General features: G+C 39.5%; 1 protein-coding gene across 4 annotated transcripts in view; it reads left to right on the forward strand.

Moving 5' to 3' along the window:
• The window catches only part of vit (vitrin), a 31,061-nt gene extending 17,728 nt beyond the window's left edge, over nucleotides 1–13,333 (forward strand). For all 4 annotated transcript variants that reach the window (XM_060864373.1, XM_060864372.1, XM_060864374.1 and 1 more), the window contains 11 exons: nucleotides 534–608; nucleotides 753–818; nucleotides 3,146–3,202; nucleotides 3,821–3,883; nucleotides 4,712–4,759; nucleotides 4,896–4,934; nucleotides 5,275–5,422; nucleotides 5,512–5,615; nucleotides 9,884–10,110; nucleotides 11,268–11,781; nucleotides 12,229–13,333. In XM_060864373.1, the coding sequence (XP_060720356.1) occupies nucleotides 534–608; nucleotides 753–818; nucleotides 3,146–3,202; nucleotides 3,821–3,883; nucleotides 4,712–4,759; nucleotides 4,896–4,934; nucleotides 5,275–5,422; nucleotides 5,512–5,615; nucleotides 9,884–10,110; nucleotides 11,268–11,781; nucleotides 12,229–12,407 (1,520 nt within the window). In that variant the 3' untranslated portion in view covers nucleotides 12,408–13,333. The remainder of the gene's footprint in view (nucleotides 1–533; nucleotides 609–752; nucleotides 819–3,145; nucleotides 3,203–3,820; nucleotides 3,884–4,711; nucleotides 4,760–4,895; nucleotides 4,935–5,274; nucleotides 5,423–5,511; nucleotides 5,616–9,883; nucleotides 10,111–11,267; nucleotides 11,782–12,228) is intronic.

A 13,333-nucleotide genomic window follows, 5' to 3' on the forward strand; every position in this document is an offset into this window, starting at 1 on the left:
ACATGCAAGAATGTGTGCATCTGTAAAGCATGCTGGGAAGCTTTTTTAAGCTGACACAACAGTTTAAGATTCCCCATGTCCTTAGCCATGGCAATACCAAGCTCTGCCCAAGCAGCTCAGATCTGTTCTCATGTGTGCGGTGGCACAGAAACTATCTGTAGCACTAAGCTGAGGCCCTCAGAATTGGAATGGCGCCAGTGAAGCTCAGTAGTTTAGTGTGCAGTCAACACAAGAATGAATTGCTAATCTGCCTTTGGGCAGACCTCCATGATTCCATTGTATTAAGGTTCACTAATTTGCCCACTATAGAGGGATCAGAAGGGTAGTTTGGGTTGTTTTTTGCAGGATTGGATGAACCAGACTGGGCTGAGTTGGTATAAGAGACATTGTTACAGATCAGTCTGGTTCATTGGGTATGCATTTGAGGAATTTGTTTTATTGTTGATTTAAAATTATCACACACAGTCAGAAGACTGTCACAGTCACCTGGGAACATTATACATTGTGAGTATCTCTACAATCTTTCCATTCAGTTCTTGCTCGTAGAAAATGGACACATCCTGCCTACGCCCAACCCGATTGGTTTTCTGGTCCAAGGAGACCAACAGGTATCTTGCATAGTGCTTGCAAGTTCTCAATTTCTTTATACAGCACATCTCTGAATGTCATTCTATAACAGTATGTCATGTTCCTGAATGCCAGGAAGAGACACTCTGTAGTTGCAGATTATGATGTTAACTCTCTGTGTTCAGATAGTAGTAACTCTGAGCCAGATACGGGCTACACGTGGGGCAACAGGGACACTGGTGATACTCCAGGTAAGGAACGTTATTCAGGGAATTGGGATAAGAGGCATTAAAATCAACATTGTATGTCACTTTGGTCAGACTTAATCCATGCAGATCAGTTGTTCATTTGGACAGTCATAGCTCTGCTAATGTGCAGCTCATATTTCATGCTTCTATATAACTTGAGCCATATGGGCTGATTGATGATCCATGTAATAGGAGCATGTAAAAAAATAATTTGAAATCCATTTTCAAGGGATTTTTCTAGTGATTGTTATTATTTATTTATTATTATTTTTAATCGTTTTATTGTAATTATTTACAATAAAAAGTCTCATTTTACTTGACTATTTGTTGACTATCCCTTTGCCAATCATGTATACAACTGTGTGGGAAATAAAGAATGGCATCTGAAAGCTTGAAGATATTAAAAATATAAAAAGATGTTAAAATAGGGTCATGGTAATTGTCCCATTATTGGCTTGATGACTTACTAGCTACATTAGCACATCAGAATACTTACTAAAGCAGCCTACTAGTCAGTTGTCAAAATGAATAGTCATAAACAGAACGACTATGAGAATTAAATGCCTGAATACTACTTCTGAAAAATATTGTTGTAATTTCCCTATCCTTCCTTGTACTGTAGCCCAAAATGCAGTTGTATTGTGCCCCAAAATTTGTATTCAGACACTTCTTTTAAGTGTCTTGATCCTCTGGAGGTTTATACAAAGACAAGTTTGCTGACAGGCAACAACAAAGGAACAACAATGTTGTACCCATACTCTCCAATATCATACTTGTAGCGGCCCCTTAGTCCCAAAGAATAAGACAGAGAGCTTTCACTGATGTTTGAACGTTTATTTTGACGCAAAACCCTTTCCTTGCGTCGGTCTGTATTATCCTTTCAATGCACGGTTCAATAGCACCGTCCAATGCAACGTTCAAAAACACCGTTCAAGACACCGTAAAACTATACAGAAAAACAAATAACAGAAAATAAATAACCATAAGCACATTGACATAAAACATAATAACCAGACTTTAACGTCACAAATAAGTATACATATACATAAACGTAAAATATAACAAAACATACCTCGTTCCGCACTCCTAAGGGGAAACTAAACCATTATATGAACTTCTCTATCGTCTCTGCAGTTTGAGCTAACATGTGACATGTGACCAATTTGCTACAAACATTGACCTCTGACCTCATTTTCCCCAACATTGTTATATTGCCCTCTAGTGATGGATTAAAGAGAGAAAAGGGGGCGGTCATTACAATACTCTATCATACATCATACTCTCCAATAACTGCTACAAGTGTCAAAGTGACTGGCCGGGATTAAACTGCTCTAAAGTGGTGAGACTAACCTGCTGTAAATAGACTGGGAGGCTATAACCTGCTAACCAGCAGAAAAATAGTGAACAGGTAGGATGTAAATGCTGAAGAAGCAGCTGGACAGGATAAAATTTTTGAAAATGTAAATGGGAGGCAATAACCTGATGAAAAATAATTTGGTCAAACTGTTTATACATTGGGGGCACGGTGGCTTAGTGGTTAGCACGTTCGCCTCACACCTCCGGGGTTGGGGATTCGATTCCCACCTCCACCTTGTGTGTGTGGAGTTTGCATGTTCTCCCCGTGCCTCAGGGGTTTCCTCCGGGTACTCCGGTTTCCTCCCGGAGTCATGCATGGTAGGTTGATTGGCATCTCTGGAAAATTGTCCGTAGTGTGTGATTGCGTGAGTGAATGAGAGTGTGTGGGTTGGCACTCCGTCCAGGGTGTATCCTGCCTTGATGCCCAATGACGCCTGAGATAGGCACAGGCTCCCCGTGACCCGAGGTAGTTTGGATAAGCGGTAGAAAATGAGTGAGTGAGTGTTTATAAATTGAATGTGTGGGGCTGTCCTGCCAAAGTGTTGATAGGTGGAACGAACTTGTTTAGTGTAAATGGGTAAATCTCTTGTAAAGGGAATGGGTGGAGCTAATCTGAAGGTGAGTCATGGGGTGTGAATAACTTGCATGTGAGTGGGGCTAATCTCCTGTAAAGAGAATAGGTGGTGCTAACCTCCTTTAAAGTAAATGAGAGATGCTATAACCTCTTATAAAGAAAATGGGCAGTGAAAACCTCCTGTAAAGTGAATGAGTGGGGATAACTTGCAGTAGGGTAAATGTTTTTGCAGATTAGTCACAAATCAACTTACACTTTGAAACATGTTTAACAGTGTTGTTTGGTAATCTATATTAAGTTCAGTACAGATCAATCATAGATGTTGCATTTTTGTGTATATTTCCCCTATTGCACAAGGTTGAATTTACTGTGTCTGAAATACCTGGCTCTTTCCTTACAGCTCCAGACCTAAGATCAGATATTTCAAAATATGAGTCCTGGTACTTTGAACAGACTCGTAAGTGATCTTTCATATTTGAATTTTGAAAACATTTATTTAAGCCATATTGATCATGAAATCCATTTTGGATTGATGGTGTTGGAGCAACTTCCATGTACTGAAAAGGTCATAATGAGGTACATTTTTGTACAGGCTTAAACTTATCCTGTCAACATAAAAACAGTGTTTGCTTGGAATCTTTGATCCAATGTTTTCTTTGATACTGACTTTAAATTAAATGGTGCGTAAATACCCACCCAGCCATATCTATATTTTGATCTGTTTTTTTCCAGCACTGATTGCTTAGCACTTAGTAAACACGCTATAAACAATAAACAAACCATGAACGCACAGTGGCACCAAAAGGCATTGGTAAAACCTCGTAGTGTTTAGTTTTTCTAAATTAAAGGGCATGATGTGCAGGCTTTGCGATACTGCCAAGCCATCTCTAAGCTACCAGGATCTAGGTTTTGGAATAGTAAACACTGGTGCTGTTTTTGTGCACACGCCCCTCAACATCATCTGTTAAATGTATAATAAAAAGCAGAGAAATAGCTATCTTGTTTCCGTTCAAGAAACAAGACCAGAACCATGTAACACCTGGCATGTTCCTTATGCTGCCATTTCTATTCTCAGCTCCTCGACCATCAGATACAGACAGTGTTTCCAGCTACCTCCCCGAAACCCCCCACACAAGAGGTATGCGATTGTGTCACCCAAATTTATAAAACTGGTTTCATTACTCATGTACAACTTGCAAGTGAGTGGGGCTAACCTCCTGTAAAGTGAATGAGTGAGGCAAACCTCCTGTAAAGTGAATGAGTGAGGCAAACCTCCTGTAAAGTGAATGAGTGAGGCAAACCTCCTGTAAAGTGAATGAGTGAGGCAAACCTCCTGTAAAGTGAATGACCTTATGACAACCTCCTGTAAAGTGAATGAGTGAGGCAAACCTCCTGTAAAGTGAATGAGTGAGGCAAACCTCCTGTAAAGTGCATGAGTGAGGCAAACCTCCTGTAAAGTGAATGAGTGAGGCAAACCTCCTGTAAAGTGCATGAGTGAGGCAAACCTCCTGTAAAGTGAATGAGTGAGGCAAACCTCCTGTAAAGTGCATGAGTGAGGCAAACCTCCTGTAAAGTGCATGAGTGAGGCAAACCTTCTATAAAGTGAATGAGTGAGGCAAACCTAATGTAAAGTGAATGAGGGAAGCTAACCTCCTGTAAAGTGAATGAGGGAAGCTAACCTCCTGTAAAGTGAATGAGTGAGGCAAACCTCCTGTAAAGTGAATGAGGGAAGCTAACCTCCAGAAAAGATGGATGGGCAGGGATAAGCTCCTGTAAAGTAAATGGGCTGGGAAAACCTCTTTTAAAGTGAATGAGTAGGCTTAACTTGCTGTAGGGTAAATTTTTTTGCAGCTTAGTCAGAAATCATCCTACACTCGATTTTGTTGAGCTATTGAGAGCTCAGTGATAATACTCTCGCTTGGATGCTTGGTGCTATGATGTGATCTGTGTGATGTTAATTTCACAGTAGAGCCGAAGGAAGTGCGGAAGCCAGAAGGGAAGCCTTTTGATTCAGGTGAGGCAGTTTGTTTGGTTTGCTCTCTTTTTCTCACTCTGCTATTGAAGCCTTTTATTTCTGGAAACACCCAGAGCTGATTCCAGGGATTTCATAGGTTTGTGGTCAATCCCTTAACATTTCTCCTCCTTTCTAGACTCCTCCCCCAGAGTTCCAGATATTCAGGGAGACCCGAGTAGGTTCAATCTAGTTTTTTTCAGTATCTCTAAATTTCTTTAATACATGCATACTTACATGAAATGTCCTTGATGTTGACCTTCAGTTTCAAGAGCAATAAAATATCGAACACTACAAAGAGACACTGTATAATTGGAGTTATGTATTAACAAAACAGTCTGTAGTACTCTGAAAGCCAAAAATCCATCCATCCATCCATCCAACCATCCATCCATACATACATCCATTTTCATTACTTTTTGCTATATTTATAAATTTAAGGTTAATCTAAAGATAAAAACTGCTCCATTGGCTGAATTGTATCATGTATATGGATATGCATGTATCTTTCACTGCAGACTGTAAAGTTGACATCGCATTCCTCATGGATGGCAGCTGGAGCATCGGAAAACGTCGTTTTAAGATCCAGAAAGACTTCCTGGCTGAGGTTTCCCAAGTCATCAATGCAGGCATAAATGGTCCAATGATGGGGATTATCCAGTACGGGTAAGCCACCGTCATTTTGTCTAGAAAGTTAGTGACAAAGGAACAGTGACATACAGTATATGAGTTCCATTTTCTTTTCGGGTCACAAGGGATGAGCCAGTGACAGAGTTCAGTTTGCGCCAATTCCACAACTCCAAAGAACTCAAGCCTGCCATTGACAAGATTGCTCAGAAAGGCGGGCTGTCCAATGTGGGTAAGTGAAACATGTCCGATTCCAATTGTAATAAACCTTGCTAGTTCTCACATCACATAGCAAGCACTAATGTGACTAAAAAGCAGGAGGTAACCAAAGGAATCACTGCAAAACATAATTATTTACCAAGAATAAATCCACATAGTTGACTTGATAGTAGATGGTATCTTAAACGGTTACATAAATGTAAGCTATCATCTGTTTGACTTCCCCCCCCAAAGTGCATATTTATCATCATAATTGTACAGCTCAAACAGTGAGTTTATTTTGCATATATTTTCCTCATCCTTCTGAAATTGGTTCCTGGCTGTGATACAACACAGTCTCTCTATCTTTGGTTAGACATCAGCAATTTGGAGAACAGGATTTAATCATGCAATTGCTGCCTTGTGGGAATAATGCCTTGTGACATTTATGATGTTTCACACAAAAAGTGTCATGGTCCTCTAGGATTTAAATATGAGAGCTAGCTATTTCCAGTGAGTCAGTTCATTAGTTCAGTTTGGTTCATCTTCTCTTAACTCAACAGGGATTAGATATTTAATCATTGCAGAACCATTGCAGGGTCGGGGTTCGATTCCCGCCTCCACCTTGTGTGTGTGGAGTTTGCATGTTCTCCCCGTGCCTCGGGGGTTTCCTCCGGGTACTCCGGTTTCCTCCCCCGGTCCAAAGACATGCATGGTAGGTTGATTGGCATCTCTGGAAAATTGTCCCTAGTGTGTGATTGCGTGAGTGAATGAGTGTGTGTGTGCCCTGCGATGGGTTGGCACTCGATCCAGGGTGTATCCTGCCTTGATGCCCGATGACGCCTGAGATAGGCACAGGCTCCCCGTGACCCGAGGTAGTTCGGATAAGCGGTAGAAAATGAATGAATGAATGAAGAACCATTGCATTCTTGGACCCAAACAAAGAATGTGTGCAGTTGCTTATTTAAGCATCTCTCCCTCTCTCTCTCTCTCTCTCTCTCTCTCTCTCTCTCTCTCTCTCTCTCTCTCTCTCTCTCTCTCTCTCTCTCTCTCTCTCTCTCTCTCTCTCTCTCTCTCTCTCTCTCTCTCTCTCTCTCTCTCTCTCTCTCTCTCTCTCTCTCTCTCTCTCTCTCTCTCTCTCTGAATGTAAAAAAGCCACAATTATCACTTGGATTTCTACGACACTGCCCATATCTACATATGCAAGGTTGACATTAAATCTAAAATTGAAATGTGAACTGTTAAGTAAATTACAGGGCTGCCGCTACACACTGGTGATTTTGTTTCTGTTGACTGAATGCAGATTTTTCCACTTACGTCTGACACTGTTTCAGACATTAAATCTCACCTTCATGCGAGCCAATTGTTTCTCCTGCAATGACCTGTATATAAGGTCCGCTCTAAACGATTAACAAATGATAAATAGGAATCAGTCAGAAGGAGAGAAAACCTGAAACTGCAGTCTAATAAATGCCCAGGAGTGGAATATTATATATGTTTGCTTCAGTTAACAAATAGCTTGAACTTTACGCTTTTATAAGACCATGAATAATGTTGTTTGTTTTTATAAACTAATGCATTCATGCATAGCTATTATAAAGGGGCTTGTAAATAAAGCCAACTACAAATATTATTCTCAATAGCTGCTGACAACATACAGTGCCTTGCAAAAGTATTCATACCCACTGAACTTTTTCGCATTACAACACGTAACAACCACAAACAAAAATGTATTTTATTAGGATTTTACGTGATAGACCAACATGATGAATGGAAAATGATAAATGGTGTCCAAATTTTTTTTACAAATAAATATCTAAAAAGTGTGGCATGCATTTGTATTAGCCCCACTGAGTCAATACTTTGTAGAACCACATTTTGCTGCAATTACAGCTGCAAGTCTTTTGGGGTATGTCTCGACCAGCTCTGTACATCTAGAGAGTGAAATTTTTGCCCATTCTTCTTTGCAAAATAGCTCAAGCTCAGTCAGATTGGATGGCGAGCGTCTGTGAACAGCGATGTTCAAGTCTCGCCACAGATTCTCAATTGGATTTAGGTCTTGACTTTGACTGAGCAATTCTAACACATGAATATGCTTTGATTTAAACCACTCCATTGTAGCTCTGGCTGTATGTTTAGGGTCATTGTCTTGCTGGAATTTGAACCTCTGCCCCAATCTCAAGTCTATTGCAGACTCTAACAGGTTTTAACTAAGATTGCCCTGTATTTGGCTCCATCCATCTTCACATCAACTCTGACCAGCTTCTGACCATCCCCCTGGGGATGGTGTGTTCAGGGTGATGTGCAGTGTTAGGTTTCTGCCACACACAACATTTTGAAACTTAATGTTTTTTGGCCAAAAAGTTTAATTTTGGTCTCATCTGAACAGAGCACCTTCTTCCACATGCTTGCTGTCCCCCCACATGGCTTGTCGCAAACTACAAACGGGATTTCTTATGGCTTTCTTTCAACAATGGCTTTCTTCTTGCCACTCTTCCATAAAGACCAGATTTGTGGAGTACACGACTAATAATTGTCCTGTGGACAGATTCTCCCACCTGAGCTGTGGATCTCCGCAGCTCCTCCAGAGTTACCATGGGGCTCTTGGCTGCTTCTCTGATTAATGCTCTCCTTGCACGGCCTGTCAGTTTAGGTGGACGGCCATGTCTTGGTAGGCTTGCAGTTGTGCCATACTCTTTACTCTTTCCGGATGATGGATTGTACAAATGCTCCCTGAGATGTTCAAGGCTTGGGATATTAATTTATAACCTAACCCTGCTTTAAACTTCTCCACAACTTTATCCCTGACCTGTCTGGTGTGTTCTTTGGTCTTCATGATGCTGTTTGTTCACTAATGTTCTCTAACACACTTCTGAGGGCTTCACAGAACAGCTGTATTTATACTGAGATTAAATTACATACAGTTGCACTCTATTTACTATTGTGGAGTACACGACTAATAATTGTCCTGTGGACAGATTCTCCCACCTGAGCTGTGGATCTCTAAAGCTCCTCCAGAGTTGATTAATGCTCTCCTTGCACGGCCTGTCAGTTTAGGTGGACGGCCATGTCTTGGTAGGCTTGCAGTTGTGCCATACTCTTTCCATTTCCGGATGATGGATTGTACAAATGCTCCGTGAGATGTTCAAGGCTTGGGATATTAATTTATAACCTAACCCTGCTTTAAACTTCTCCACAACTTTATCCCTGACCTGTCTGGTGTGTTCTTTGGTCTTCATGATGCTGTTTGTTCTCTAACACACTTCTAGGGGCTTCACAGCACAGCTGTATTTATACTGAGATTAAATTACACACAGTTGCACTCTATTTACTAATTAGGTGATTTCTGAAGGCAGTTGGTTTCACTGGATTTTAGTTAGGGGTATCAGAGTAAAGAGGGCTGAATACAAATGCACACCACACTTTTCAGATATTTATTTGTAAAAAAAAAAAAAATTGGACACCATTTAAAATTTTCATGCCACTTCACAATTATGTGCCAGTTTCTTTCGGTCTATTTCATAAAATCCCAATAAAATACATTTTTTCTTTGTGGTTGTAACATGTCAAAATGTGGAAAAGTTCAGTGGGTGTGAATACTTTTGCAAGGCACTGTAAGTGTCATATGCTTATGCTGCTCAGGGTTGCAAGGAACTGGGAGCCCATTACAGGGTACAATCAGACACACTCGGTTTAGAGATTTTTAGAATTGTTTGGACTGCAGAGGAAGGATGATAGAACATGCAAACTACACACACAGTGTGGAGGCAGGAATTAAACCCCAAAACCAGGTGGTCTGGGGCAAACTAACCACTAAGCCACTCTAAATTGCCCCTAGCTGTGACTGAGTGTGTAAATGTGTGTGTATGGTGTCCTGTGATGGACTGGCATCAAATTCACAGTATGCTCATGCTTCAGCCAGTGATCATAGGATAGGCTCAGAATCCCCTGAAGATGAATATGAATATATTACACATAGTGGAAACTACCTTTAAATAAAAGAAAATACTAAGATTTCTTTCATATATTTTGTAACTGAATTGCATCTTCAGAATCTTTACACATTTCAATATATCTTACTGCGAAATAAAAATCCTTTGCTACTTCTGATTCAGTGCTTTTCTGCTTGTGTTCACTCTCTGTTTGAGTTCATTTTTCCAGAGCTATGGATCTCCAAACAATCCCAGGGGGGGAAAAAAACCAAAAACCTTCATAATGTGACTAGATTTGAAAAAGGAGGTCTGTGTATTCTGTCTAGTATTGTATTAACTGGATCTTTGCTGCCCCCTCGTGGTGATTTAGGGAAAGCCCTCTCTTACATCAACAAGCATTTCTTCAGTGATGCTAATGGAAACCGAGGTGGGGCGCCTAATGTTGCTGTGGTGCTGGTGGATGGCTGGCCTACAGACAAAGTAGAGGAGGCTTCAAGACTAGCAAGGGAATCAGGCATCAACATCTTTTTTGTTACCATTGAGGGTCCAGATGATAGCGAGAAGCACAATGTGGTTGAGGCCAATTTTGTGGATAAGGTAATCTACATCTCTATTAATTAGTGTAATATCTGTTTCTATTAAGTTTTAATCCCCGAAACATGAATCGTAGCCACATCAGCTCGTAATTGTTCTCATCCAGAGAACATGAACCACTTTTCTTAATCATCTTTAGAAGGTATTTTTGTTTGTACCTTCTTGATGGTACTTGATGTGCTTGATGCACACTCCTGGTCTAAACCAGAGTCCATGTAAATATTTCTGGCAAGCTTTCAAAACAAAAAGAAGTGTGACTCTTATTCATATCTTTATATGCATTTCCAACATCTGGAGGAAAGCCTTCCAAAAAAAGAGCAGATTTTATTATAATATAATACAAAAGGTATTGAATATGATGTTCAGAAAGCACATATAGTTGTGATGGTCAGGTGACCACAAATATTTTGTCATATAGTGTTACATCTCTCATTTATATATCTTCTTATTAGCTACTTTATTAAGTGAACTTAATTTGTAGCTACATTCCCTGGACATTTTAACAGGTACTAAGTGCACTTCAGGGTTAATAATTTACCACACGACTGCTGATCAGATTATATTCGAGCCATTCTCACCCCAGCAGTAGTGTGTGTTGTGCTAGCAGGCATATCAGTTTAACTGAGGGTTTTAACACTGCATACATTTACTGGCCTTTTTAATAAGTCAAACCTTATTTGATAGACCACATTGTAGTTGTATGCTACAGTTATAGATTATTGCATGTCTCTTTACGGTGCACAATTTGTTTTAATCATCCTGTTGACATTTGCAAAATAACATTATCACAGATAGATAGATAGATAGATAGATAGATAGATAGATAGATAGATAGATAGATAGATAGATAGATAGATTTTACACCTACATATACAAAAGCCAATTAAACAATATATTTATCTCAATTTGGTTCCATATTAGAATCAAAATCAAACTAGACTGAAACTGACCATATTAAAATTATGAAATCTCAAATAAGGATCCAATTTTTGCCCCGATATCATTGTGGGTTTTTCTTGGTATACACTTTTCAATGCAATTCTATCGTAGCACAGTATAAATTTTCATGTGAGTCTTATTCAGCACTTTGTCATTAAACTTTGTCATTAAACCACAAATTGCTAATGTCATTATTTTTATGTGTAAATTTATTCTAACAGGCTGTGTGCAGGACCAATGGATTTTTCTCTCTACCTGTGAGCAGCTGGTTTGCTCTGCGTAAGGCAGCACAGCCTCTGGTGAAACGTGTGTGTGACACAGACCGGCTTGTGTGCAGTAAGACATGCCTGAATGCCAACGACATAGCTTTCATCATCGACGGTTCGAGCAGCGTAGGTACCGGCAACTTCCGTACGGTGCTGCAGTTCGTGGCCAACGTGACTCGTGAGTTCGAGATCTCCGACACGGATACACGCATTGGTGCTGTGCAGTACACTTATGAGCAGCGACTCGAGTTTGCCTTTGGCCAGCATAACACCAAGGCTGATGTCCTAAATGCCATTCGTCATATTAATTACTGGAGTGGTGGTACGAGTACGGGTGCTGCCATCACTTATGCTGCTGAGAAGCTCTTCAGCAAGTCCAAGCCAAACAAGCGTAAGATCATGATTGTCATCACGGACGGGCGTTCCTACGACGATGTGCGTGGACCTGCTCTGGCAGTACACCGCTCAGGTAAGCGTTAAACAACACTGTAAGATTTAGAACCTGGGAAATTTCTCAAAAACCCACTGAAGGTTAGTCACAATTCCTTAAATTTAGGTTAGTCAAGATTTCTTAATTTAATTCCCAAATTTTTTATCCAGTTATCCATAACTTAATCCCATAGTGGGCAGGAATAAGCTAGAAGGTTTTCCATTTTTATGATGTCTTTTTAAATGTAATAATTAACAAAACACCAAGAGGTAGAAATTCCAGCATATTCTGTGAATCTCCTGATCTTTACTATACACTTTACTTTACTATATTGGAAGATTCTGTACATGAAACTGATATGATATGTCATTGATTTTGTCAGTGGTATTTATTCGCACATATCAAGCCAACGTTCAATCCGAATTTGTCTGAAAGGCTTTTCTTAATAATATCTAAACATTAAGCATGCTGTAACTCTTTGATCAGGTGTAATTGCTTACTCCATCGGCATTGCCTGGGCTGCACAGGATGAGCTTGAGTACATTGCCACAGACCCAGACAAAGATCACTCCTTCTTTGTGGATGAGTTCGACAACCTCTACAAGTATGTGCCCAAGATCATACAAAACATCTGCAACGAGTTTAACTCACAGCCACGGAATTAAGCCAGACATGGACCAATCGGTTTGGATCATCTGAAAGCCTGAATTCCACCAGAAGTGATATATGATGGTACATGCAATAGTTTTAAACATCGATAAGGCCTGATTTTTGGTTTTGAAGCATTATTAAGAAAAGATATGGGTGGGTTCCTGCATTTTGGAGTTTTTTATAGCACAAACATTTGGCACAGGTCTTGAAAAGCAAGCTTTGGATGTTAAAGTACATATTAAAACAAAAAGCCATGCAACGAAGTCAGTTGATGTGAGGGGATGTTAGAACTTGGTTGCTGGATAACATACGATAGATTATATATTTAAAAATAACATGGTGCTAATATAACTACTACACCTCTATGATAAAGGCATACAATAAAAGATTTGCTAGCTTCATATACATAGAGAAAAATGCTAGATCATTTCTGCAAACAAGTTACATGTACAAGATTGTTGTCATAAATTTGACATCATGAAAAGTCTTGAGATCTAAGGTTTAAAATGTAAGTATGGGATTTTGAAAGTTATTTTTGTATTATGTTGTGGCTCTTTCACGTCTTATCGATGTTTCTGTGTTCAGTGCAGTTGCTGGATTTTAATACTTAATGCATGTTAAAGCTGAGCTTCGGGATACATTTCTAAGCACAACATCAACTCGACTGAAATCAATAAGCATTTGATTGAGTGAAGCTAAATGATTGAATTCTAACATTTCTCATGTTACCTGTGTGAACGTACATTTCTCAATCTTGTAATTCAAGCATACAATATCGTTTTTGTTTTATTTCATCTAAAGATTTTTACTTTTTACATTTCTGTAATATTTGTTTTATTTGTACATATGCATATTAAAATGAAGCCCATTGCTTTTGACTATGTAAGAGGCAAAAATTTGTATTTTAATGCAATTTTTAATAAAAAATGATATTGAAAAC

Source organism: Tachysurus vachellii, chromosome 2 (assembly GCF_030014155.1).
Source record: "Tachysurus vachellii isolate PV-2020 chromosome 2, HZAU_Pvac_v1, whole genome shotgun sequence".
NCBI classification, from domain to species: Eukaryota; Metazoa; Chordata; class Actinopteri; order Siluriformes; family Bagridae; genus Tachysurus; species Tachysurus vachellii.